Raw genomic sequence first — 27,788 nt, forward strand, 5'->3', positions numbered from 1 at the left:
GAGAGCATCATGAAGAATATGACTATCACATTTAAGTCTAACCCACTTCCTATGCATATGGATTTTGTGAGCAAACAACTTATGGGAACAAGAATCAACTTGCATAGGAAAGCAAAACAAGCATAACTTCAAGATTTTAAGCACATAGAGAGGAAACTTGATATTATTAGAATTCCTACAAGCATATATTCCTCCCTCATAATAATTTTCATTAGCATCATGAATGAATTCAACAATATAACTATCACATAAAGCACTATTTTCATGATGCACAAGCATAGAAATTTTATTACTCTCCACATAAGAAAATTTATTGTCATGGATAATAGTGGGAGCAAATTCAACAAAATAACTATCATGTGAGGCATAATCCAATTGAAAACTAAAATCATGATGACAATTTTCTTGGATATCATTATTCTTTATAGCATACAAGTCATCACAATAATCATCATAGATAGCAACTTTGTTCTCATAATCAATTGGAACCTCTTCCAAAATAGTGGATTCATCACAAAATAAAGTCATGACCTCTCCAAATCCACTTTCATCATAAATAGGAGGCATGCTTTCATCATAATAAATTTGCTCATCAGAACTTGGGGGACAAAAAAATATCATCTTCATCAAACATAGCTTCCCCAAGCTTATGGCTTTGCATATCATTACCATCATAGATATTCAAGGAATTCATACTAACAACATTGCAATCATGATCATCATTCAAAGATTTAGTGCCAAACATTTTAATGCATTCTTCTTCTAACACTTCGGCACAATTTTCCTTTCCATCATACTCACGAAAGATATTGAAAAGATGAAGCGTATGAGGCAAACTCAATTCCATATATATATATATATATATATAGGGTCGCGCTATTCGTCACCCTAGGTGTGTAATAGTTATTCTTCACCCCCCCTCTATTTTACCATCAATGCACCGTAATTTTACGTTTCGTAAGTTTTGTCTTATTTTTGACGCAAAAAGGGACCGTAAGAAAATATATAATCGCCGTAAAAAATATTTTATGTTATGTAAAATTACAAACGTAAAAACATAGTCTAAAATACACATAAACTGCAAATTTTCTTGTTTTATGACCTATATTTTTATTTTCTTATGTCAAATTTTACATAGTGAATCAATATGAATGTAACTATTTGAATTTCAAACGTAATTTGTTTATGAAGCGATCGTAAGATTACATCGGGTGAAGAATAACTTATTCTACACCCTGGGTGATGAATAGCAACACTATATATATATTGTAGTTTTCTTTTATAAACTAAACTAGTGCTAAAACAAGAAACAAAAAGATCTGATTGCAAGATCTAAAGATATACCTTCAAGCGCTAACCTCCCTGGCAACGGCGCCAAAAAAGAGCTTGATGTCTACTACACAACCTTCTTCTTGTAGACGTTGTTGGGCCTCCAAGTGCAGAGGTTTGTAGGACAGTAGCAAATTTCCCTCAAGTGGATGACCTAAGGTTTATCAATCCGCAGGAGGTGTAGGATGAAGATGGTCTCTCTCAAGCAACCCTGCAACCAAATAACAAAGAGTCTCTTGTGTCCCCAACACACCCAATACAATGGTAAATTGTATAGGTGCACTAGTTCGGCGAAGAGATGGTGATACAAGTGGTATATGGATGGTAGATAATGGTTTTTGTAATATGAAAATATAAAAACAGCAAGGTAACTAATGATAAAAGTGAGCACAAACGGTATTGCAATGCTAGGAAAAAAGGCCTAGGGTTCATACTTTCACTAGTGCAAGTTCTCTCAACAATAATAACATAATTGGATCACATAACTATCCCTCAACATGCAACAAAGAGTCACTCCAAAGTCACTAGTAGCGGAGAACAAACGAAGAGATTATGGTAGGGTACGAAACCACCTCAAAGTTATTCTTTCCAATCAATCCGTTGGGCTATTCCTATAAGTGTCACAAACAGCCCTAGAGTTCGTACTAGAATAACACCTTAAGACACAAATCAACCAAAACCCTAATGTCACCTAGATACTCCAATGTCACCTCAAGTATCCGTGGGTATGATTATACGATATGCATCACACAATCTCAGATTCATCTATTCAACCAACACATAGAACCTCAAAGAGTGCCCCAAAGTTTCTACCGGAGAGTCAAGATACGAAAACGTGTGCCAACCCCTATGCATAGATTCCCAAGGTCACGGGACCCGCAAGTTGATCACCAAAACATACATCAAGTGGATCATAGAATACCCCATTGTCACCACAGGTATCCCACGCAAGACATACATCAAGTGTTCTCAAATCCTTAAAGACTCAATCCGATAGGATAACTTCAAAGGGAAAACTCAATCCATTAAAAGAGAGTAGAGGGGGAGAAACATCATAAGATCCAACTATAATAGCAAAGCTCGCGATACATTAAGATCGTACCACCTCAAGAACACGAGAGAGAGAGAGAGAGAGAGATCAAACACATAGCTACTGGTACATACCCTCAGCCCCGAGGGAAAACTACTCCCTCCTCGTCATGGAGAGCGCCGAGATGATGAATATGGCCACCGGAGAGGGGTTCCCTGTGATGCCCTCGATTCAATCGTACACTAATCATACACGCAAATGTGCACGATCAAGATCAAGGACTCACGAGGAGATATCACAACACAACTCTAGACACAAAAATAAAATAATACAAGCTTTATATTACAAGCCAGGGGCCTCGAGGGCTCGAATACATAAGCTTGAATACATAAGAGTCAGCGGAAGCAACAATATCTGAGTACAGACATGAGTTAAACAAGTTTTCCTTAAGAAGGCTAGCACAAAAACAACAACGATCGAAAAGGCAAGGCCTCCTGCCTGGGAGCCTCCTAACTACTCCTGGTCGTCGGCGGTCTCCACGTAGTAGCAGGCATCGGCGGTGGCATCTGGCTCCTGGGCTCCGACATCTGGTTGCGTCAACCGGAAAGGAGAAGAAAGGGACAAAAGGGGGAGCAAAGCAACCGTGAGTACTCATCCAAAGTACTCGCAAGCAAGGATCTACACTACATATGCATCGTTATCAATGAAAAGGGGTGTATCTGTGGACTGAACTGCAGAATGCCAGAAGAGAAGGGGGAAAGCCTAGCCTATCGAAGACTAGCATCTTCTGAAAACCACCATCTTGCAGCAACAGGAGGGAGTAGAGTAGCATAAAGTAAAGTAGTAGTAGTGTTATCAACCTCGGCCAGAGATCCTTTTTTGACTCCCTGCGAGAAAGCAATCCCAGAGCCATACTATCCAAGTGTCATCACAATCCAATTCTCATCACCATCCAGTTCTCATCACAAGTATCCAGTTCTAGTTGTATCGATCGGGATACAGCTCCAAGTGTCTGTTACCGTAGGACAGGCTATCGATAGATGTTTTCTTCCCTGAAGGGGTGCACCAACTTACCCACCACGCTCGATTAACTCCGGCTGGACACACTTTCCTGGGTCATGCCCGGCCTTGGCCAAACAATACGCCGCAACCCGACCTAGGCTTAATAGAGAGGCCAGCACGCCGGACTAAACCTATGCCCCCAGGGGTCATGGGCCATCTCCCCGGGAACTCCTGCACGTTGCGAGGGCGGCCGGTGAGCAGACCTAGCTACCTCCCTAAAAGGCAGGAGCTTTCCAGTCCAACCCGGCGCGCGTCGCTCAGTCGCTGACGTCTATCAAGCTTTGGCTGATGTATACGACGCAGAACGCCCATACTATGCCCACGTGATGATTAGTGCTATCAGGCCAGAGGCCCCTCGGATCAAATATCCAAATCGTAGTGGATTAGGAACACGCAGTAACAAGCAGAGACTCACGAAAGATGTGACCCCGTTGCCCCGTCTTGAGGACTTGCGGCAAGGGCTAGGAATGCCCGGCCACGCCTCGTAATTATCTCGCGGGCACCTTCCAGGTCTGCCCGACTCCACATCACTCGCAATTAAGCTCGCGCGGGTACCCCTCAGGGCCAACCCGTCTTTAATAACAGGGTCCAGTGCAAAGTCATAGTAACCATAGTAAGCGTGTGTCTAACACCAAGGGGGAAAACCTGAGGAATCACCCTTGTCGGATTCCCACTCGATGTAAAACATCAAGGGGAACGTAAGAGGAACCACCCTCGAGGTTCACACTTGAGGGGTTCACGACAGAGTCGTATCGGAAGTGGTTAAGGAGGAAATCACCCTCGATGACCACGACCGAATAGCTACTCTACAGAGATCTCATCAGGAGTGATGTATGAGGTTCCACCCTCGGCACTCGATGGTAACTCTGCAGAGTCGAGCAACAAAGGGGCGTGATGTGATGTGAGGTGTCGGGGCCTGGTCTTCGATCCCGTTGATTGGGTCTTCTGATAATCCAGTGGGGCAGTCGGGTCAAGTGGGGGGGTCACTGATGGGTCTCTAACCAACCTATAATAAGCAGTTTAGGATAAGCAGGTAGGTAACAATAGCAGGTTACAATAAACAGACTATGCAACAGAATAGGAGCAAACAATAACATTAGCAAAATCTAATGCAAGCATGAGGAAATGGAATGGGCGATATCGGGATGATCAAAGGGGGGCTTGCCTGGTTGCTCAGACGAGAAGGAGGGGTCGTTAGTGACGTAGTCGATCAGAGGGGCATCAGCATCGTCACGGGGTCTACCGAAGAGAAGAGGGGGGAGAAACAGTAAATACATAGCAAGCAAGTGCATAGCAGGACAACAGGCAGAGCTAGACGTGTTCTAACGCGGTGCTACATGATACCGGTGAAGGGGGAAGTCAACCGGTAACGTTTTCCCAGTTCCGGACCTGTGTCACACAGATGACCGGAGAGGAAAAGTTCCATGTTCAGATAGTTAGAGGCATCTGACAGGTAAACGGACCACGTATTCGGATTCGCCTTGTCGTTCTGAGCAAAATTCATGTACAAAGTATTTTCATCCGAGCTACGGTCTATTTCCTATGATTTTTTTGAAGTTTAAGCAATATTATGGAATTTCCTAAAAATTGGCTAAGTCTGAGAATTGATCAGTTTTTGAGCATCACTTAGCTGTTTTCCAAAGGCTATAGCTAGTGTTCTGTACATCTTATGAATTAGTGCCTTTTACCAATTTTTATCATCTTTAAGTGATCTACATGACAGTATCATTGACATCCATTCTAGAGTTCAGTTGCTTGATCAAAATTGTATTTGAGAAGTGCCACTTGAAGTTAATTCTAGAAACTGTTAAAATATACGAACATAGGATTTTGTGATTTTCATAGGATTTAATCGTTACATATTTTGAATTTGGACCAATGGGATAAAACAGAGTTTGTCAAGGTACTTTCTACGAGTATTATCTTTACCCACATTAGAAGGCATTTTGTTGTTGTTTTGCTGCATTACAGAGGAGTAATCAGTGTAAACGTAGAAAAGCTAGCTACTGCTACAGTAACATCCAGTTACTGTAGCAGAGCAGCAGAGTGTGGCGTACCGCGTACGCACACACCACACACATAGCCGCACTTGGCCATGGCTATGGCCTGCAGCGGCAGCAACAACTAAGCAACATCGGCGGCTAACATCATCTATAGAACAACGACAACAACAGTAGCATAGCAGCGGCGAGCATCGGTAGTAGCGGCAGCTACAGCGGCAAGAAGCAAGCAACGAGCAGCAGTGCATGGGCATGGGGACGAGGACATGCAGGGGCATGGCCATGAGCGCGAGGGGAGGGGCGGTCAGCAGCGCCAGGCGCGGTGTCGCGCGCGTGGACGGTGATGGCGGCCACGGCCAACGCGTCCAGGTGAGGCAGAGGCACGGCGATGGCGGCCACGGCCAACGCGTCCAGGTGAGGCGGAGGCACGGCAACGGGTGAGCGTAGGGCTGCACGGTGCATCAGTCCAGGGCGCTGGCCTGGACGGGGGTGGCCAAGAACGACGACGACGTCAACGGCCAAGCGGCAACAGCAAGCAAAGCAGTAGCAGGTAGCAGCGCTGCGCAGCAGCAATAGAGTAAGGGCGCGGCCGCCGCGCGCAGAGGCGCGAACGGGCGTGGGCGGTAGGTATGGCAATGGGTCGGGTTTGGGGCGGGTGGAGCTGGTCCAAATCCAACTCATGACCCATCTTTTTACCCTCTGCCCATCCACCAAATTATCCATGGGCACAACTTGTGCCCATGCCCAAACCCGCTGGATACCCACATACCCATGGAGCTCCATGGGCATAGAAAACTCAGCATGAAGCCTTTCCAAAGATCAAATTAACTCATCATCATTCACTCACAAATGACAACATAATCTACGTGCATAATTAGGCAACAAGTAATACGATGAGTCCTTAAGTGTGACATACCAGAGGTTGATTCTACTACATATGGCTCATGGCACAAGTTGCATATTTCCTGCCATTTCCCATTGATTCGCTCTTTCTACTGTCACGGCATATGTCCCCACATGTCATACGGGTATCCGTTGGATATCCATGGAGCACAAACTATAACCATGCCCAACCCGACTGTTCGTGGGTATCCATATCCATGGACCCATGGGCAGAAATGTGCTCCATACCCTTGCCCAACCGGGTCGGGTACACATGGGTATCCAGATCCATGGATAAAATTGCCATCCCGAGTGGTCGGCGCTTGGGGAGGCACGGCCACGACGCGGCAGGGGAACCCAGAGCGCGCATGGAGCGGCTGGGGCGCGGGGTCAGAGCGGCGCGGGCGCGGCAAAGTCGCGGTGAGCGCGTCCATGCAGTGAGATGGGGCGTTTGGCTACGGCGGCTACAGCGGTGGATCGAGCGGGGAACATGGGGAATCGGCGCAGCTCACCGAGAGGGAGGTCGGGGGCGTGCTTGTGACGGCCGGGGTGGTGCGGTGGTGTAGATCGACGTCGAGATGCCGCGGCCATGCCGGAGAAACTGGCTCGATCCCGAGCGTACGGTGCGGCTTGGCTCGGGTTCTTCGATGGGGACGAAGGAGACGAGCGAGGGGAGGCTTCTGGACACCTTGGTGCAGCAAGGGGAGGCCGGCGGCCACGATGAAGACTATGGCGCGGCACCGGAAGCTTCGGGTCCTCTTCCAGATCGAGTGCGAGGGGGAAACGAGGGAACTGGGCGTCTAGGGTTTGTCCTGGGGCTTGGGGATGGTCTTGTACACCGCGGGGACTCGCCAGATGGTCGACACGGCGGTCATGGAGGCGTGGATGTGCGCCACGCACAGGTCTCTGCCTCCTGTACAGAGAAGATGGAGAAGGCCCTGGTGGGCTTGGGCCGCGCTACTGTAGCACTAGGCTTCTAGTGCACGGTGTGCACGTGGCCCATTTTCGTACTGCTTTGTACAGAGAAGATGGAGAAGGCCCTGGTGGGCTTGGGCCGCGCTACTGTAGCACTAGGCTTCTAGTGCACGGTGTGCACGTGGCCCATTTTCGTACTGCTTTATTAAGTTCCGTGAAGTTTTAGGTCAATTGGACTCCGTTTGATTTTCCTTTTCTGCGATACTCTAAAACAAGGAAAAAACAGAAACTGGCACTGGGCTCTGGGTTAATAGGTTTGTCCCAAAAATAATATAAAAGTGTATAATAAAGCCCATAAACATCCAAAATAGATAATATAATAGCATGGAACAATCAAAAATTATAGATACGTTGGAGACATATCAATCGTTTAGTTTATTGCTATTGCTTTCTTCATGACTTATACATGTTCCTATGACTATGAGATTATGCAACTCCCGAATACCGGAGGAACACTTAGTGTGCTATCAAACGTCACAATGTAACTGGGTGACTATACAGGTGTCTCCAATAGTGTTTGTTGAGTTGGCGTAGATCGAGATTAGGATTTGTCACTCTGTGTATTGGAGAGGTACCTCTGGGCCCTCTCGGTAATGCACATCACTATAAGCCTTGCAAGCAATGTGACTAATGAGTTAGTTGTGGGATGTTGCATTACGGAATGAGTAAATAGACTTGCCGGTAATGAGATTGAACTAGGTATTGAGATACCGACGATCGAATCTCGGGCAAGTAACATACCGATGACAAAGGGAACAACATATGTTGTTATGCGGTTTGACCGATAAGGATCTTCGTAGAATATGTAGGAACCAATATGAGCATCCAGGTTCTGCTATTGGTTATTGACCAGAAGTGAGTCTCGGTCATGTCCACATAGTTCTTGAACCCGTAGGGTCCGCACGCTTAACGTTCGATGACGATCGGTATTATGAGTTTATGTGTTTTGATGTACCGAAGGTAGTTCGGAGTTCCGGATGTGATCACAGACATGACGAGGAGTCTCGAAATGGTCGAGACATAAAGATTGATATATTGGAAGGCTATGTTTGGACACCGGAATGGTTTCATATAAGTTCGGGCAATTACCGGAGTACCGGGGGGTTACCGGAACCCCCCGGGGAGTCAATGGGCCTTAGTGGGCCATGGTGGGAGAGAGAAGGAGGCGACCAAGTGGGGGCGCTCCCCAAGCCCAATCCGAATTGGGGAGGGGGTCGGCCCCCCTTTCCTTCTCTCCTTCTCCTTTTTCCTTCTTCTCCTACTCCAACTAGGGAAGGGGGGAAACCTACTCCTACTAGGAGTAGGAATCCCCCTTGGTGCGTGCCATAGAGAGGGACGGCCCTCCCCTCCTCCACTCCTTTATATACGGGGGAGGGGAACATCCCATAGACACACAAGTTGGCAGTTGTCTTAGCTGTGTGCGGTGCCCCCCTCCACAAATTTCCACCTCGGTCATATCGTTCTAGTGCTTACGCGAAGCCCTACGTCGGTAACTTCATCATCACTGTCATCACGCCGTCGTGCTGACGAAACTCTTCCTCGGCCTCAGCTGGATCAAGATTACGAGGGACGTCACTGAGCTGAACGTGTGCAGATCACGGAGGTGCCATGCGTTCGGTACTTGATCGGTTGGATCGCGAAGACGTTCGACTACATCAACCGCGGTACTTAACGCTTCCGCTTTCGGTCTACGAGGGTACGTGGACACACTCTCCCCTCTCATTGCTATGCATCACCTAGATGGATTTTGCATGTGCGTAGGAATGTTTTTGAAATACTGTGTTCCCCAACACTTAACTCATAGTCTCTACTCTAGGCTTAAGACGGGCCGATTTTACTTACCCACCAGCCATGTTTTTTGCAAAAAACACCACAGAACTATATTAAAGATCGGCAATGGTACAAGGCACCCCATATAATAAGAAAATTACGAACGGATCCCTGGGAGCCCGACCAACCACATCACCACTGTGAACTGAAGGCACGCCGTCCTGCTGTCATCGTCGCTCCCTCGAACCCGACCTAGTCTTGGATCTGGAGATGGGAAGTCTTCGAAGTTACGATCCAAATGGACCAACACATTGATGTGAAAGCAGATCAAACCACCACCATCTTCGTCGCCTCTCTGTTGGCGAACCAGAGGGAATCAGTCGTGGAAATACTCATGTACAAAGAGCCACAGAGCTCGTCATCATCGTCGGAGCAAACACGAGTAAGGCGCCATGACACAAAATCCTCCGCCTTGGTCACCGTCGCCACCATGCCGGCCAAGAACATGAAACCTAGCCTCACCGCACCAGAGGCATGACAGAAATCTACCTCCCCGAGCCCGACAACACCACCACAAAGAACAATGTTGGGAAGAGGACAAAGCTCGCAGAACGCTAGCGGCCGCGCCGTCGCCACCTGTCCCAAATCAAAGGCGCACCACACACACACACACCTATCCTCCATAGCTCACCGGCATCGTCAAAGATGACCACGCCAGGATGGGGGCGAAGCTGCAATAGTTACTTCACTTGACACCGTCGCCACCATCACGGCGGCCCTACCGACACACCAGCCCCAATACCTATCTACAAGTCAAAAATGGAGGACTGGGGTTCCCCCACCCTCACGCCGCTGGAGCGGCAGACGGAGGGAAGGGGAACTGCCAGCTTCGCTCGCGCTCAACGTGAGGGGTGTGGTGGGGGGAGAAGAACTCCGGTTTTGCCTCTCTTGGACTATCGCTGCCTCCGCTAGCAGTGCCGTGACGGCTGCCTACGATCCCGAGGAGACCCAAAGGCAAGACGGCCGAGCGCCATTCATGCCGGTGACCTATGATCAAGCTGGCATGGACGACACCTTCATGCAAGATTAGGTCGGCATGGGCATCACCTTCCCGCTCGACCACGAGTTCCCTGGAGGACTACGGCCTCGAGGAAGAGGATGAAATGGACATCAACAGGAAGCCTTTATTCGAGGACACCAAGCCGTCGCAAAGAAGAAGAGCAAAAGCAAACGGACGAAGTCATACACGCCATCCGAGGACAAACTCCTTTGTGAGTGTTGGAGGGACATTGGGCAAGACCCCAAGGTCGGGACCGAACAAACGACATCAACCTTTTGGCTTCGTGTTCATCGTGAGTGCCATGAATGCAAGAAGTTTGCGCCATATCCAATGGAGAGCAAGCGTGGGTTGGTGTCCCTCTGAAGCGACGGCGGGTGATAGAACAAGAGTGCAACAAGTTTTGTGCCACCCTTGAGACCATCAAGGCACGCCCCATGAGCAGCATCAACATGAAAGATAAGGTATACATGTGCCCCTCTTTGTATCCATACCCGTTATGCTTGCATGTTAATTTGCATGTCCATTCACCCATATGCTTGCATGCTATTCATTTGTAGGCATTCCAAGCTTTGGAGGCATTCAAGGCTCAACATGAGGGCAAGTCCTTCAACCTCTCCCATTGTTGGATGGTTATCAATGTGGAGGAGAAGTTCAAGGCGCAATATGCCGCCGCCAAGGCGCGTGGGGGGGGGAGGGGGGAGGAAGCCGTCGAGGATCATGGGGAGGGCGAGAAGCCACGACCGTGGGGGAAAACCAACTCGAAGGAGGAGGACAAGCGCGATACAATGTCGATTGCCTTGCATATGCCACTTTGGAGGACATAATGACCAAGAAGGACACAAGGGACGAGAAGCACCGACAAGACAATGAAGAGCAAATGAATGCCTTCATGGAGATCCAAAGGAGGAGGCTCTAGCTCGAAGCGGAGAAGCAAGCCAAGATGCTTGAGATGGAGACGCAGAAGCAAGCCAAGATACTCGAGATCGAGGCCGCCAATGCCAAGACCAAGGAAAAAGAAGTGGCGCTCGCTAGCATGATGACAGGGGTGAAGATCATGAAGGTGGACTTAATCGTCGAGGAAGAAGCCATTGTACGAGAAGATGCAAGCCGGCATGCTCAAGTTCTACGATGAGTGGTCTATGGCGGAGAGCGCCATCCTTTTTTGTATGCCAGCAAGTGTGCTGGCATAACCACAGCCGAGATGGCGTGGTCGAACTTCCGTCCCGTTTTTGTGTGCTGGCATGTGTGCCGGCCGCTGGTAAGTGCTGGCATGACGCCGACATGAACTCTAGGACGATGGCATGATCTATGGTCACAGGCCTTTCAAAATTTATGCGCGGACATGAAATGGGTCATGTGTGTTGGGCGCACGGCCGACCCAAACGTAAAACGGGACGGATGCCTAGCGGGCAGCTGACCCAAACAGACGAAAAGCGAACAAAACGCGCGTCCCTTTGGGTTGGCATGTTGGAGTTGCTCTTAAGGATGATAAAAGAATAATTTTAACAAGTAGAAGTAATATATGGTACCATGGATGAGTTCAGTGACTGTGTTTAAACCATAGATGTAAGGATGGTCAGGTAAAATAAAATCTATGTATACTACTACGATTGCTGAATATTTGATGAAATCATAAGAACATAAAAGGAAGTAAGTAGATTACATCTATGTAAGTTAGTCTTGTGGTTGGCCCTTTCACCATCATAAATATAACCCCTGGACGCATATGCCAACAAATGTGTAAGCAAGTCAAGGAAAATGAAAATAACTAATGCTAAATATCGATGCATGCTGCTTAGGGGCACACTGACAACGTTCAAAAGAGAGGTAGTTGTACCTCAAGCAGTGGACGCAACCACTCCTCGCATTTGTAAGAGTTGTGCAGTAGTACAATAACCGACTTTCTTTCAGGAGGAGCAGTGTCGTTAAGTTAAAAGTATAGATACATATCCCTGTTCAGCTGACTGTTGAAAAAAGGTGATAACAAATTCTATTATTCAGGGATCAAGAGGCAAATAAAGCCAAGTCAGTGTACGTTGACTGTAGACTTATATAATGTAGGTGCATGTGGAGCTGGATCTCACAGCCACAGTTAATACTCCAAACCTCCAACTATCAGGCTCCCCAGAACCACAAGTGGGTCTTTTGAGACAGAGGGCCAGAGTGGAAACATGGAAGCAAATGTGCTAAGTGAAGCTCATGGGGCAAATTATGTAGTGGTTTTCATGGCAGATTTTTTTGGAATTCATCCCACGGCAAATTTGTAGGGAATAACATCATTTGACTAAGCTAATGGAACATGGCAACTTAATTTCATGGACCATGACAGATTTTTTCTGTTTTGCAAATTAGGCAAAAAATATTTGTTATGATAATGGCAACTTAAGTTAATGGAGCATGGCAAATGTAGGTTTTGTGTCATGGCATTTTCTACTACGTTCATACATTTCATGACAATTTTTCATCACACAAAGCAAGACAATTATAATTAAAGCACCATGGCAAATCTTAATATGCATTTGTCATGGCCATTTGTTTTGTGTGTTTTTTACATGCCCAACAATTTATCAATTATCACACCAAACATGACATTCTGTACATGACAATTCACCTTTTTTTGGCATGGAAAGTTTACCTATATTGGCATGGGAATTTTTACTTTAACATACATGGCAATTTTAATTATAAACGCCATGTAAAATTTATTAGTTTTATTTTTTGCCACTGCAATTTTACTATTTTTCGACAATATGGCAAGTGTAGTTTATACAACATGGCAATTTTTCACATTTTTGGACCATGATTCATCGCTCTTCAAACAAGGCAATTTTTTATTTTTATTTCCCCATTTTGGCAAATTTACGTTCATTTTGCCATGGCAATTTTAGTTTATCACACATGGCAAATTTAATTTTATACTCCCATGGCAAATTTCTATTTATGAATCTGCCATGGCAATTCTTTATTTACAGTTTTTTTTTCACCCACGGTAATTTTCTCATACAAACATGAAAATTTTAACTAAAATACCATGGCATTTTTTCAGAACTTGCCATGGCAACTTTCTGTTCATAATTTGTTCTTTCTTCACACACACAACAAATTCTCTCATACGTACAAACATAGAAACTTTAATTCAAATACCATGGCAAGTTTTTGTTATGTTTGGATTTTTTTCCCCAAAACTTGCCGTGCTATCGGATGTCTAACTGGACGCATTTTTTCATGCCATATTTTCTAGGTTGTAGTATGTTTTACTAAGCACACGTCAAAACTTCAAGTTTTGCCTCTACTTTTTCCAAGGGGCAATTTTTATCGTGCACAATCTTTAGGCATGACGGATTTTCTAGATTCTCATGAATGACAATATATTTCACCATCTGATGGTAATTTGTTTTTTCAGTATTGTTATAGTACGTAATGGGTCTAATGGCCTGGGCTGGCGGTATAACCCGTTAATCATAGGATCAATTAGAGATAAGGGTCGCTTACTTAGGAATCAAGAAAGCCTTGTTTAAGAGTCAAGTAAACCTTTCTATATAAAGAGAGAAGATGTATCAATCTAATCAAGCAACAATTAAGAAGGAAATCCCTTTCATCTTGCCCGGCTGTGGGCAAAAGGTCCCCGGCCGGCCCTCTCGCGCCCTCCTTCTAGCAACGCCATAACAATTTGGTATCAGCTAGTTTCGGTTCGATCATGTCTTCACAGCCGCCCAACCCGTCTCTTCCGCTGCCGGTCAGCTCGTCGCCTCCGGCGACCACCACGACCATCGCCCCACTCTTGCCTGTGTCGGGATCCTCCGTCGCGCCCGCCCCCGCCGCTCTCACCCCGGAGAAGGTGTCCGGGGCGCTGCAGGACCTAACCGAGGCGGTTCAGGAGATCTTCCTATTCTTGGCCGGGTCCTACGGGGCGCACCCGGCTGTGCCGCCCATCGCCGCCACCGCGCCTCCGTGGGCAAAAGGCCTCTGCCGCGCTCGCCGGGCCGCCGCAGGAGCCGCTGCAGCTGCCATCCACCTCCACCACCGCCTCGCCCTGGCTGTAGTGGAAGCCGCCGCTCCTGGCGGCCTCTGCCGCAGCAACCGATGCTGCTGCCCCAGGGCGTCCCCGCCGCGCTCGCCGGGCCACTGCAGCTGCCATCCACCGCCACCACCGCCCCGCCCTGGCTGCCGTGGCAGCCGCCGCTCCTAGCGGCCTCCGCCACCCCTGGCGCTCCGCTGGAGCAGCCACTGCCGGTCAGCTCCGGCTCCGCATCGACCGCGCCAGTGGGAGTCCCGATCCACCAGATCAAGTTCCCGCCGTTGCCATCACCGCTTCCCCAGGGCGTCCCCATCCAGCAGATCAAGTTCCCGCTATCACCGTCACCGTTGCCGGCTTGGATCACTACCCGTCACATGTCGGCGGCGGTGAGGTTGTAGGCTGTTGCACGCGGCCTCCTAGCGCATCAGCGTGTGCAGGAGATGCGTGGTCTGCAGCTGCCGCTCCTCCCAGCCGTGCTTCGCTGCGTAAAGGACATCGCTCTCGTCCGCTGCATCGGGGATCTTGGGCACGCTGTTTTTCCTGCGGGCAACGACCTTAAAGTCTGCGACATCGGCGGTTGGGGGGCGCACCCTCCTCATCATTCTCCATCGCAAGCGCTCCACTCTTCTCTGTGCAGTGCAGACCAACAGCCGTTTGGCGGGGAGAAGGCAGGGTGTCACCAACAGGAGCGCACCATGTAGCACCACTTCATTCCACCGGCCGCCGCGAGGGCGCCTCTGCTGGTCGCTCTTGCGAACACTTCCAGGTGACCATACACATGCACTCCTTTTGCCTAGATGGTGTCCATGGAATCCAGGTGGCTGTACACGTGCACGTCCGACGTGCGGATGGTGTCCACTTTTTGTTAAGGGGTCCAAAATAAAGCGTCCCGGTACATTTCAGGTTGAGAGTAATAAAACAAGCCGAGATGTAAAATACTTGTTTTTAGGTGTTAGGTTTGTGTTGCCTCGAGTCATGGTTATAAATTGGTTAGGCTGCAGCTCGAGGACAAGCTACATGTCCAGGTGGGGTGTAGTGTTAGAGTACGTAATGGGCCTAATGGGCTAGGCTGGCGGTATAGCCTGTTAGTCTTAGGGTTAATTAAAGATAAGGGTCGTTTGCTTAGGGGTAAAGGTAGTTTTACTTGGGAGTCAAGTAAACCTTTCTATATAAAGAAAGGAGGTGTATCAGTCTAATCAAGCAAAAATTTAGAAGGAAATCCCTTCCATCTTGCCCGGCCGTGGGCAAAAGGCCCCCGGCCGGCCCTCTCGCGTCCTCCTTCTAGCAGCGCCATAACAAGTATTTACTTTTTTGTACCATTGCAAAATTTTCCAAAACAAAATTTTTCTCCTGCGTTTTTAATCAATGGCAACACTTTGTAATTTTCTGTTGTTGTCCCATTGTACACGCGGGTAAACTAAAAGAATTTCCACTATGTGCATTTTTAACCAAGAGTTCTTGTTCTTTTTTCTCAAAACAATGGCCCTGTACGCTCTTGGTCGCCCTCACCCGCCTCACCTCCTCCCTCTGCACCCTCCTTATCTCCCACCCGATGCTCTCCATGCCCACCTCCCGCTCCTCCAGCGGTGCCTTCCGGTTGCAGTAGCCGCCGTTGAACAACGAGTCATGCTCGAAGTGGTCCGGCGAGTAGGTCCGGAGGAAGTTGATGAGGCTGCTCTTGCAGTCCCGACACCGCTTGATGCCCTCCACGGCCGCCCTGACGACGCGGCGGACGGCGTAGGTGACGCCGAAATCTGTGAGGCAGCCCTCCAAGAGGTAGTTGACGCGGAAGTCTAGGCCCGACAGGCGGCTGGTCCAGTCCATGCCGAGTCTGTCGAGGTGGATGTCGAAGGAGGAGGTGGGCTTCCCGTCGGTGCCGACGACGGGGATGGCGTGCACGTAGAACTCCGTCCACATCACCATGAGCGTGAAGTATAGTGAGCAAATTTGTATCTCATGGACTTGAAACTTATGCTAAAACTTCTCCAACTTTAAGTAAATTATTCATATGTAAAATAGTGCTCAAATTTGCATCTCACAAACTTTCCATGTCAATTATGGATGTCACAATGGGGCAAGATCATCACAAAAATTTAAAGGAAAGTAAGAATACCACTATTCATGAAAGAGGGAAGTAAATTAGAGAAATAAATTATTTGCATACAGTAAAATAAAATTCTTATACTTCCTCCGTTTCAGTTTACAAGTCCTACGCGTATATCTAGGTTGTCAATTTTATCACCCTAATATAAATTATATAACACAAAAATTATATCATTTGAAAATAGAACATCCGAAGTTTATATTGGTATATTTTTTGTAATATATGACTCATATTTGATTGGTCAAATTGACGACCTAGAGGTACGTGCACGCCCTGTAAACTGAGAAAGAGGTAGTATTTAGTTCATCTGTTTCTTAACAGGGATAGAATAGTTATTTCAATTCATTAAGCATTGTATTTTTCTATCCATCAGAAAGGTCATCTAAACATTATCAATCCCTTTTTTTTGCGGGCAACATTATCAATTCCTTGCCCAGAGAAACTTCTACATCAAACCAACGTACAATTAAAGTTGACAAATTATTGACTAAACATCACATAAACACTATTATCTCCTTTTCGGTTTATAGGGCTTATCTCAAAATTTTAGTTTTTCCATTTTATAAGGCTCAATTTGGTTGTTTCCCATCACATGTTCAGACTTCAAGGTGCATTAAATCATTGCATGCAAGTATTCAGAAAAAATTGACCAATGCATGCACTTTATGCATGGATGCATTGCAATTAATGCATTCGTAAACATAATTTTTTAAGAAAAACAAAAATATTAACTGAGTGCTTTTGCAAACTACAAAAAATATTCCATCACTCATCATCTACATTGGTTGGTGAGATTTTTGAATTGAGCCTTATAAACCGAAAAGGAGGGAGTATTGGCTTGCTAGCGACATAAGCTTTTTAATTATAGGTGTTGGTCTACTATCATATGAAAGTGACACATATAGCCATTAACAGGGTGTGTTTGAAGCAAAGCAATCATCATCAACGTACAATTAAATACGATTAAGTATGTTACCCATACACATGTTATTTCATTTGGCATTACATTTACGCTGTCTCCAGAATCATATTATGCGTTTGGTTCGGAACGAACATCACGGCTTCCGATTCCAGCGTTTTCCAAAACGGTATCCTGCTTTTGGTATGCACACTATGTATTACTAGCTAGCAGCGTCTTTCATTACGTGGCTTCGCAAAAACGAAAACGGCCGGACCGAAGCTGATTAGGAAACCGGTGGTTCGACACTCAACCAAACAAAACATGTATTTGGTGAGAAAACATTGGAAACCGGTGCTTCTCGTTACCAGAACAAATACGTTACCAGAGAGCGAACCAAACGCGTCGAGATATGTCGTCTCATAATGTGAATATTCATAAACCAGTATATTTATTTCGCAACTACTTTCAATTTAAAGATGATACCCCCACATTTGTGAGGGCCATTTTGCTAGTTATCCATAAAAGATTTAGAGTTAGAGCATCTCTAGCAGACCCTGCATCCGGTCAGCCCGCAAAACGTATTTGCGGTTCACGGAAAAACGCCTTTGCGGGCCGGAGCGGACGGCCGTAGTTGCAGACCCCGCATAACGGACTCGTAAAAAAGGATAATCGCGGAATATGCTCTTTTACAGGTCGGCTTTGCGGGATCTGATCTGGCGCAGCTCCTCCCGGCCCGAAAACCTAAATTTGCACCTTAATTTGATCCAACATAATGCATTTCTTTGCTTTTTCAACAACATTGGATACATAAAACATCACCAAATCTTTACTAGAATAGCAAGACCAAAGAAAACAAGAACCACAAATATGCATTTTGAAAGATTTCCAACTTTCATAACTGCTCCCACTAGTTGGACTAATATCTTCTTCATGCATTCATTGTTTATCTGCGGGTTCTTGATTTTGCATTCTTCTTTTTTCATCTTTGGTTCGAAAGAAGTAGATGTTGCTTCCCCTCTATTTGCACATGCAGTCGAATCATTGTCTTCGATTCTTCTAAGGAGTGCGTCAACGTTTATTAAGTTTCTTCCGATCAATAAATCAATGTATTCGCCTTCCCAAAACCAAAATAAGCATCCATCTTCCTACACACAGGAATAAGCATGTTCAAAATGAGCTACCGCAATTGAACCAAAGAATGAGCTATCAAAATGAGCTACCGCAAGTGCACGTACCCCGTCGTTTTCGCATTTGAAGAACACCCATCCGGGGTGCTTCGGCGTGCCCGAAGTTAGCCGCAACACTGTCCGCATGCAGTCGTCGCACTGTATGAGCGGCATCGGCGAGCCACAGAGCTGCTGTGCGAGCGCCGAGCCCGGTGGACGGCCGAACGAATCCATGCCCGCAAACCGTCGGCGGCGGTGGGAGGACGAACCCATACCTGCATGCGGCGATGCGCCTTTGCGGAGCTGCGGGAGATGCTCCCCGATCACTCCATCGCTTGGCACAGCCACCGGCGGCCGGAAAAGCCAATTCCGGCGGCCCGTGATGAAGGACTGCAGATCCGCAAATCCGGCGGCCCGTCGACGCAGGGGGGAGGAAAGGCCTCGTGCATGTGGCGGTCTTTCGGCATGCTCCTGCCGGCTGCTTTCGCCGGAATCTTGGGCGGCGGCGCGAGGTGGAGAGGGGAGGTGGTTGGTGGGGAAAGCGCGGGCTGAAATGTCCCCCACCAACTGCTTCCGCTTATATGCATGGCACCGCAGCGGCCAGGAGGAAACCCGCGTATTGGCGGGTTGGGGCCGAGATTTTGCCATGCCCCTCAAAAAAAATTCCGGACCGGGGCGGGATGCAGGGTCTGATCGGGCAGGTTTTTCCGTCCCGACCCGCATGGCGGAATGCGGGTTTGCTAGAGATGCTCTTAGGACGTGGAATCACTAGATTTTGCAAAAGGTTTCAATTTGCACCACAAGTCTTGCACAATTATTATAACTCTTTGCACTAGACCCCATGAAGAATATTTCAAACATATATAACGAATTCTTATGTATTGTGAGATAGGTATATTCCAACTGTTTATTTTGTTCTTAGAAGGAATACATGTCTTGTCTTTTTGAACATGTATGTGTTTTTTTAATCATATTTTTAACAAACAAATCTGTAGGTATGTATTTTCCCATAATATAAATGTATATTTCTTTCCGGGTTCTCTCACATGTATTTTGTAAATTTCTACCATGCTCATTTTCTTATAGCATGATTATGCACGTACCCGTGCGTTGCCACGGGCGGAGTATACAGGGACCAATCTTGATGTGAATGAATAAGCAAAGGAGATTTTGCTTTGTTTATGAACCATAGAACTTTTGGAAACTTTGTCATAAGATATTGAAGGCCAAAGAACATCGTAGAGTGAAATATAATTATCTGAATGACATGATGTTTTTACACAAAATAAGATATCTTGTTCTATAAAAAAATGAGAGGCAATAATACAACCCATTTACAAGACATGTCTATCTACCCTTTTTCCATAAACCATCTGTACCCGAAAATGGCATTCCACGTGCCCACGCACAAAATATCAGTCTTCATGATTTGGTTAACTGGGAGTAGGATTAAAAAATTAAAAGATGCGGCAAATCAAAACAGATGAAGTTCAAAATTCATTTCTTTTTATTTTATGAAAATCATGTGTTGCCCATATAAATGTTCAGACAGAATAATATGGTACTATCAAAATGGAGAAAATGAAACATCGGGATGTTAACTTTACAGTACATTGAACCACGGTGTCAAATGTCTCACATATACGCATACATCATCACATCAGATCTCGCCCTTCCTTAATTCCACGTGACCCATTTGAAGCACCCAAGAACAGTTTAGAATTTATATCTCAGCTAAGTGCATGTACTATATATGTACTAAGTAGTGAGTACTGATGGCCAGAGACAAATAGAAAGCGGAAACACACACCTGATGCTCGCTAGTGGAGCGGTTATCTCCCTCGACTTTGGCTGCTTGAGATGTCATCAGCGTGGTTGAAGGCTTCAAGCATCGCTGATGCCTGCATTAAGGTAGACTGTGGCTGCCCTACTCGCCATGGACCCTGCTTGCTTTGGACCTGGGAGCTGAAGACCAGCGGACTGAGACAAAGAAAAAGTGGAGGCTGTGGCGTCGCAGATTGACGCGGAGTGGCACGACATGGAGGTGGTCCAACGGAGACGGGCATGTCGGCGTGGCGGGTTAAGAAGCGGAGATGCAGTAAAGAACGCCACGACTGTGCAGATGTTGATTGTGCTGCAGATCTTCATTTCGACCAGCCACACCGCATTCTCAGTCCCTGCGGCCCTCAAGTCGGCCCCCTGCTCCCTCGACCAGCCGCGCGGCGTTCTAACATCGCCACCGCCGCACGTTGTTCCAGGAGAGAGGACCAAGGAGAGAAATGATATAGGCTTAGAAGAGAGAAGAAACTGGTACCTCGCTTCCGCTCCCACCGATGCTCCGTGAACGCCACTTGATCTCTCACGCCACCACAGAAGAAGAAACAAGATGGCGGACGGAATAAGGTTTCTTCGGTGTACTCATTGTGCTGATCTAAGCGCTGCAGTATCTTCGGTGAACTTCCATTGATGAACACAACCAATTAACGTAAGTGATAGCAAAAATAGACACTCAAGAAAAGGATAGCATAAAAAGATATTTTTGTTGTATGAAATTCATAATAATATTCTGAAGGTCTCTGTTAACATATATCTAAAGAAAGAGTCCTGTGGCAACTGGTAAAGCATTTGAGCCTATCAATATGCAACCAAAAATGGAGTCAATTACTCCCGTGGTGTTAGAACTTGACGGAAACGGTCACTTTAATGCTACAACTTGTGGAATACATCGAAGTGGTGTAAAAACTTGGCTTGAACGTGCAAATACGGTGCTAATCGCGTTTGTATATGTCCACGACGCTGACGAGGCATGCTAGCGTGGCGTGGGCCCGTTTGTCAGTAACCCAACAATGATGACAAGGCGTGCGACATGCTTTTTTGCATGGAAACCTTTTATTTTTTTCATATAGAAAAGCTTCTGACAAGCAGGTCCCAGCTATCTGCAGCACAAATTTTAATTGAATGAAATTAAAGGTATGCTCAGGTTTCCAACCAGAGCAACCTCAAGTTCCCTGCTCGTGAAGTTAGCCAGCCAACCCATTCACCGTTCATGTACATTAAGGAAACACAGGCTATATTTTTACAAAAAAAGGAAACACAAGCTATATATCTTCAATTGAATAAGAAATAAAGAAGAAAATATAGTAAACAAGATGCAGCCGCAGAGACTCGAACCCTGAGCATACCATTAGCTTTTTGAAAAATTTCAAAATGTTGGTTTTTTCCAAAATTTTATTAAAAAATAGAATTATATTTTTAAATAATATACATATAAATAAAATAAATAACGTTAAGTAAATGCTCATGTAGTTTCATGAAATGTTCACCTATTATATAAAAGTGTCCAGTATTTAAAAGAATTGATTTGTTTTAAAAGTGCTCATGCGATTTTAACAAAGGTTTTTTATGAGATGTTTTCTAATAAAGTTTGTGTGTTTTCAAAAAAAGAATTTATATAACTAAAAATATAAATATATGTACGAAGACTATTGTTCCTCAAATGAATACATAATTAAAATTATATGTATGTTATTTATAGTTATAATTAATTTTTATTACAAACTGCAAAAAATAAAAATAAAATAGTAACATATTAAAAATAGGCCACACTAACTGACAAACTGTTGTCAGTTTTGGCCCATGAGCACGTTCTGTTATAGACGTAAATTGTAGCATTGTCTAAAAAAACGTAAAGAGTAGCACCTTTGCAAATTTGTGTTGTTTAATTAAAGATTATTCATCTAAAAATATTAAAGAATATAAGGCTGTGTATCCTCTTCAGACAACGAGCATGGTTTTTGTTAGGTGGTTCGTAGTGGACACGTTAATTGGAGGTCACTGGTTTGAAACCTAAGCGCATCTTTTTTCTGTTCAATTATTATTTTTGCTGCTGACAGTTAAGACCCGCCTCTCAGGGTCTTTTTGGTGAAAAAAATATAAAAGACAAGGGGTTTCTAGGAAAAAGGAAAAAAAACCACACGCCTTGTCTTCATTGTTTGGTCACGGACAACGGGTGCTACATCATGCTGGCAGGCCTTGTCAGTGTTGCGGACGTATACAAACATGATTAGCACCGTATTGCACGTCCGAACCAAGTTTTTGCACCACTTTAATGTATACCACAAGTTCTAGCACTAAAGTGACCGTTTATGCCAAGTTCTAGCACCATCGGTGTAATTGACTCCAAAAATGAGATGTCGTACTGAAACAAAATATGGTAGAGGCCTCGGAAAAATATATCAGATATTCGCTCCTTGAGTTGGACTACCTATTGTTTAACTAGGATCGCTGAATAACATAACTAAAAACAAAGGAAACATGCTTACAATGGTGCACCAAGAATCTAGAGCTCTGTATTACATGTTATAATGTCCAATATATCTTCGCAAGCACTTCCCGCTCGCAATAGGGGCGCCGTATGAGAAGGGTAGCTATGTTTTTTTCTTCTATATTTCTTATTAGTCTTTAGTTTTTCATAAAAGTTGTGAGTGTGATGTTTGAAAGGTTGTGTATCTGGTAACTGGATGCTAATGTTTATATTTTATTTCAATACATTGTATTTTTTATTGTGTTGAGAATTTTTGTTCACTTGGAAATTTATGAAATTTGTAGAAAAATAATGAAATTTCATAGGTAAGAGCAACTCCAATGGGACGACCCATTTCGTCCGCGGCCGTCCGTTTGGGTCAGCGCGGACAGAAAAGGCGGCCCAACGCGCCGACCCAAACGGACGCGCGTCCGTTTTTCGTTCGCGGGCGACCCATTCCCGACCCATTTTTAGCCTGATTTGCGTCGGCGCGGACACGCGACGGACGCGCGCGCGGTCGCCTACTCCTGTCCCCTGGTCCGCTGGTCTGTGGCACATTGGCCTCCCTTCCCTCTGCCAACAAGCAACCCTCGCCCCTCGCCTCCTCCGTCACCGACGCCGCCGCCCATTTTTACGGCGACTCTTCCGGCTGCCGCCGCCTCCACATCCGCCCAGCTACGTCGCCCCTGCCCCCAGTCGCCCGCCGCCGCCGGGGAGCAAACTAGTTCCCGCCGCCGGTTTCCCCACCGCACAGCCGCCCGGCGACCAAGAAGACGCCTCGCCGGCCCCGCCATGTACGACTGGCACGCTCGTCGGACGCCGTCACACTCGTCGGACGCCGGCAGGGTAGCTAGCTGGTCTGTGGGTGCCGCGTCTCCCCTCGCCGGTCGTCTCCTTCTTCAACGCTCGCAAGCTGTTCGACAGTTTGCCAAGGTACAAAAATGGACTCCGCCAACGAGTTCTTTTTCCACAATTTCATTTGGGACTCCAACGATTCGTCGTCCGATGACGAGGAGGAGATATTGGCTGCCGTGTTGGTCCATCACCACCTCAACAACCAGCGGCCGTTGTTCCATGGCTCCATTCCGGGCCACCTTTCGGCGTTGAATCGTAACCGAGAGAGTGGGCATTTCCTTCTCTGGAAGGACTACTTTGATACAACAAACCCATTGTTCAAACATCACAAATTCCGCCGCCGGTTCCGTATGAGTAGGCATGTTTTCAACCGTATTAGAGAGAGAGAGTGGTCGGCTATGATGACTACTTCGAGTGCAAAGAGGATGTCGTCGGCAAGATTGGTTTCTCCTCTTATCAGAAATGCACTGCCGCCATCCGAATGCTTGCATACGGAGTGCCCGGTGATCTCATTGACGAGTACGTCCGTATGAGCGAGTCTACATGCCTAGAGTCCCTGTATAAGTTCTGCAAGACTGTGATTGCTGCGTTTGGCCCTGAGTATTTGAGAGAGCAGACAGCTGCAGATACAGCCTGTTTGTTGGCGATGAATGCTAGCAGGGGCTTCCCGGGGATGCTTGGCAGTATAGACTGCATGCACCGGGAGTGGAAGAACTGCCCTTCTGCTTGGCAAGGGCAGTATAAGGGACATGTCAGGGCTTGCACTGTCATACTAGAGGCCGTGGCGTCTCAAGATCTCTGGATCTGGCACTCTTTCTTTGGCATGGCTGGATCACACAATGATATCAACGTGCTTCAGCGCTCGCCGGTGTTTGCTAGGCTTGCCGAAGGCAACAGCCCACCGGTGAACTTTATTGTCAACGGCCACAACTACGACAAAGGGTACAATTTGGGTGACGGTATCTATCCTCAGTGGACCACTATTGTAAAGACAATACCCAACCCTGTTGGAGAGAAAAGGAAAAGATTTGCCCAAGAGCAAGAGAGTGCTAAAAAGGATGTCGAGTGTGCCTTTGGTGTTTTGCAATCTCGATGGGACATCGTTCGGTATCCTGCTAATACTTGGAGCACGCAGAAACTATGGGAGGTGATGACTGCTTGTGTGATCATGCACAATATGATCGTAGAAGACGAGTGCCCAGAACGTTTGTACGATCAAGGTTTCCAGTTTCAGGGTGAGAATGTTGTGCCTGAGCATGGATTAGCGGCAACATTTGAGCAGTCCACTCAGTTTTATGAAGACATGCGTGATTGGAAAACTCACGTGCAACTGCAAAATGATTTGGTTGAGCATATGTGAACTCATGTTGGCAACCAATAGATGTACCTTCTTTTATTCGTTTGTAAAACTATGTGAAACATTTTTATTTTTATTTGGCCTGTAACTGCACTATTTATTTGGGCGGACTATTTTGTTTGTTAAATTTTCATTTCACAATATGTTGAATGCAATGCAAAATTGGGCGGCCAGCCAGCCACATCTGCACATATGGGTCGGCGCGTTGGACGCGCTGCCGACCCATATGAAAAACAGGACGGACGCCGGGCGGGCGGCCGACCCAAACGGACAAAAAGCGGACGAAATCGCCGTCCGTTTGGGTCGGCCCGTTGGAGTTGCTCTAATTAAGTTGGAAGTTTTTGTTTTTTAGTTGAAAGCATGTAAAACCGTAGTTCTTGAGTGGAAGATCTGTATATTTCTAGTGGAGCGTTGTGCAAAGTTAGTTGGAAGCTCATCACAGTTTGATGCTGATGGTTGTTGAATCATTTTGTTACTCTCTAACTGAACTCCAAAGGTGTGCTCAACTACCTTGAGCACCAAAGGGGAAGAAAACTTATCCGCATCTTCATTTAACTTGATGAACCGGCAAATAAGTGCGATTGTACGTAGAAAAGCCGTAAAGCCCGCGTATAAACCTGAAGTTATTATTAAGAAAAACCTTAAATTACCCCTAAAAACCCCTGAAATTCACTCCCTTTTGTTTCCAATAACTTGTTCAAGTAGAAACTATAAAGTCGGCGAGTTTATGAGAGTGCTTGCGAAATTCCAAAAAAAGAAGACTTTGAGAGGGAGTGTAAGTTGAACCCATGCGCCACTTCGTAAGTACAAAAATTCTTTCAACAGTTTAAGTAGGATTACAATATTTGCGGTGGGTTTTATACAGTTATATCAACTTTCAAAAGCTGCATGATTCCTAACTGGGGGCAACAACGTACAGCACGACGTGGACAAGGCAAAACGACGTACGCGAGGCGGGATGATCACGGCGCGGCCGGCGGCGGCGTGAGCTCCGCGAGCCTCTGGAGCAGCACGCCGTTCCACATGTCGACGGGCCCCGGCAGGCACCAGTGCAGGCAGTCGCTGCCGTTCCTCCTCCACCTGCTGTCGAAGTGATTGTCGGGGTGGCCGTCGGCGCGCATCATCATGGCCTTGGTCACGTCCAGCACCCCGAACCTCCTCGCGCCCCCGCCGCTCTTGGCCGCCCTCACCCGCCTCACCTCCTCCCTCTGTACCCTCCTCAGCTCCCACGCGATGCTCTCCATGCTCACCTCCCGCTCCTGCAGCGGCGCCGTCCTGTTGCAGTAGCCGCCGTCGAACCACGAGCCATGCTCGAAGTGGTCCGGCGAGTAGGTCCGCAGGAAGGTGACGAGGCTGGTCTTGCAGCCCCGGCACTGCGCGATGGCCTCGACGGCCGCCCTGACGACGCGGCGGACGGCGTAGGCGACGCCGAAGTCGGTGAGGTTGGCATCGTTGCCGGCGCAGTTGAGGCAGCCGATGCGGCGGCCTCCCTCCCAGAGGTAGTTGACGCGGAAGAACCAGTTGCCGCCGGAGATGACGGCGTAGTCCAGGCCCGGCAGGCGGCTGGTCCAGTCGGCGCCGAGCCTGTCGAGGTGGATGTCGAAGGAGGAGGTGGGCTTCCCCTCGGCGCCGGCGACGGGGACGGCGTGCGCGTAGAACTCGGTCCACATCACCATGAGCGTGAAGTTGTGCGCCGGGAAGTGCCATGTCCGGTACTTGTCGAACGCGTCCGAGTACACGTCCACGGGCGCCTCGGCCTACAACATGTCGTTCATCATCGTCACTTGACTGCTTATCCAGAAGACCAGAACTACTCGCGTACACGCAAGCACAGGGTACACATACCTGGGACAGGAGGCAAAGCAGGGAGTCAATCTGGTTGCGGGCCAGCGAGTCGCCGATGAAGGCGAGCCGCTTCCCGCGGACGACGTCGAGGAACCGCTCCGGCACGAACCGCGGCAGCTCGCAGCCGTCCGGCTGCCACCGCCAGTAGAGGTGGGCATCGTCCTTGCCGAACTTCTGGCAGTTCTTGAAGTCCGGCAGCATGGGGCACGTCAGGTTAGTATACACCGGGCCATTCGGCTCCCGCACCCATTTCCCCCTGGAAATGTCGCATTTCTCCTCGAGCTGCATGGCTGCCTCACCTGCGCATGAAGCAGACACGTAGCCAGAGCTATCAAACACACTCGAACCGGTGCACGTACCGGTGCTGATCGACAGTACCGTACTCTCAAATGCGCTTACCGGTGCTCGGAGCAGCAGCTGGCAAGGAGACGACCTCTGCAGGTTCATCGCTTTGGTCGTCGTCATCCTCTGGCATCCGGCTGCTCAGGTCGAGGGCGGCGAGCAGGGGGCTCTGCGTCAGCGCCTCGCCGGCGGTCCTGGCCACCGTCAAGCTCCGGGACGAGTAGAGGATGGAGAACGCGGCGACCGTGGAGATGGCCAGCAGGAGCAGCAGCGAGGACTTGACGTTGCTCTGCACCACCACGCTCCACTCGCTGCCGCTGCCGCTCTTGAGCAGCCTCGGGCTGCCGGACGGAGGCGAGGGAGGAAGAAGGGGCGCCATGCATGCAAGTTCCTCGCAGACTACTCTCTCAGTTACCTGCAGACGCGACGCTCTAGTCACAGTACTAGGTTGGAGTTGGCCAGCTTTTGAAGGGCCCGGCGAGAGTGTTTCTGCTTTGGCTGACATGGCCGGTGATTGGTCAGCTGACGCGGGAATTTAAACGGGCTGGTCGCCGGTTAATTCGCTTCTGGTGAGCCTACCGCGCTCAGGGGTAGGGTTTGGTGGAGGTAGCCACGCTAGCTAGTGGATCACCAAACTGCATAGCTAGCTCTTGGCCCGTTAATATTTTTGAGTGAGCACCTACGTGATGCTTCTAATTTTCTCGGTGCAGAAAGCCAGAAACCTTGGCATGATGTGTGATGGAGTATACGGAAGAAAATGCAATCTTACCAGCAGGTAGACGTGTACTC

General features: G+C 47.5%; 1 protein-coding gene and 1 pseudogene across 1 annotated transcript; one reads left to right on the plus strand and one right to left on the minus strand.

The window, feature by feature from the left end:
• Positions 1-23,541: 23,541 nt before the first annotated feature.
• On the plus strand, positions 23,542-24,508 carry LOC147958801 (uncharacterized; annotated as a pseudogene).
• Positions 24,509-25,588: 1,080 nt separating this feature from the next.
• On the minus strand, positions 25,589-27,504 carry LOC125521229 (xyloglucan O-acetyltransferase 3). The gene is made up of 3 exons (XM_048686292.2): positions 27,057-27,504; positions 26,658-26,956; positions 25,589-26,569 (listed from the first exon to the last, which is right to left on the minus strand). The coding sequence occupies exons 1-3, from the start codon at positions 27,502-27,504 to the stop codon at positions 25,775-25,777; spliced, it is 1,542 nt and encodes a 513-aa protein (XP_048542249.2). The 3' UTR covers positions 25,589-25,774.
• Between the last annotated feature and the right edge of the window lie 284 nt (positions 27,505-27,788).

Source organism: Triticum urartu, chromosome 7A (assembly GCF_056163025.1).
Source record: "Triticum urartu cultivar PI428250 chromosome 7A, HENAU_Tu73, whole genome shotgun sequence".
Taxonomy (NCBI): domain Eukaryota; kingdom Viridiplantae; phylum Streptophyta; class Magnoliopsida; order Poales; family Poaceae; genus Triticum; species Triticum urartu.

What these genes read in the sequence shown, in the direction of transcription:
- LOC125521229 (XM_048686292.2), bottom strand. Translation starts at nt 27,504, where the DNA reads ATGTCAGCCAAAGCAGAAACACTCTCGCCGGGCCCTTCAAAAGCTGGC. An exon ending in AGCTGCTGCTCCGAGCACCG is followed by an intron (nt 26,957 to 27,056) that starts GTAAGCGCATTT and finishes CTTCATGCGCAG; the next exon opens with GTGAGGCAGCCATGCAGCTC. An exon ending in TGCTTTGCCTCCTGTCCCAG is followed by an intron (nt 26,570 to 26,657) that starts GTATGTGTACCC and finishes GACATGTTGTAG; the next exon opens with GCCGAGGCGCCCGTGGACGT.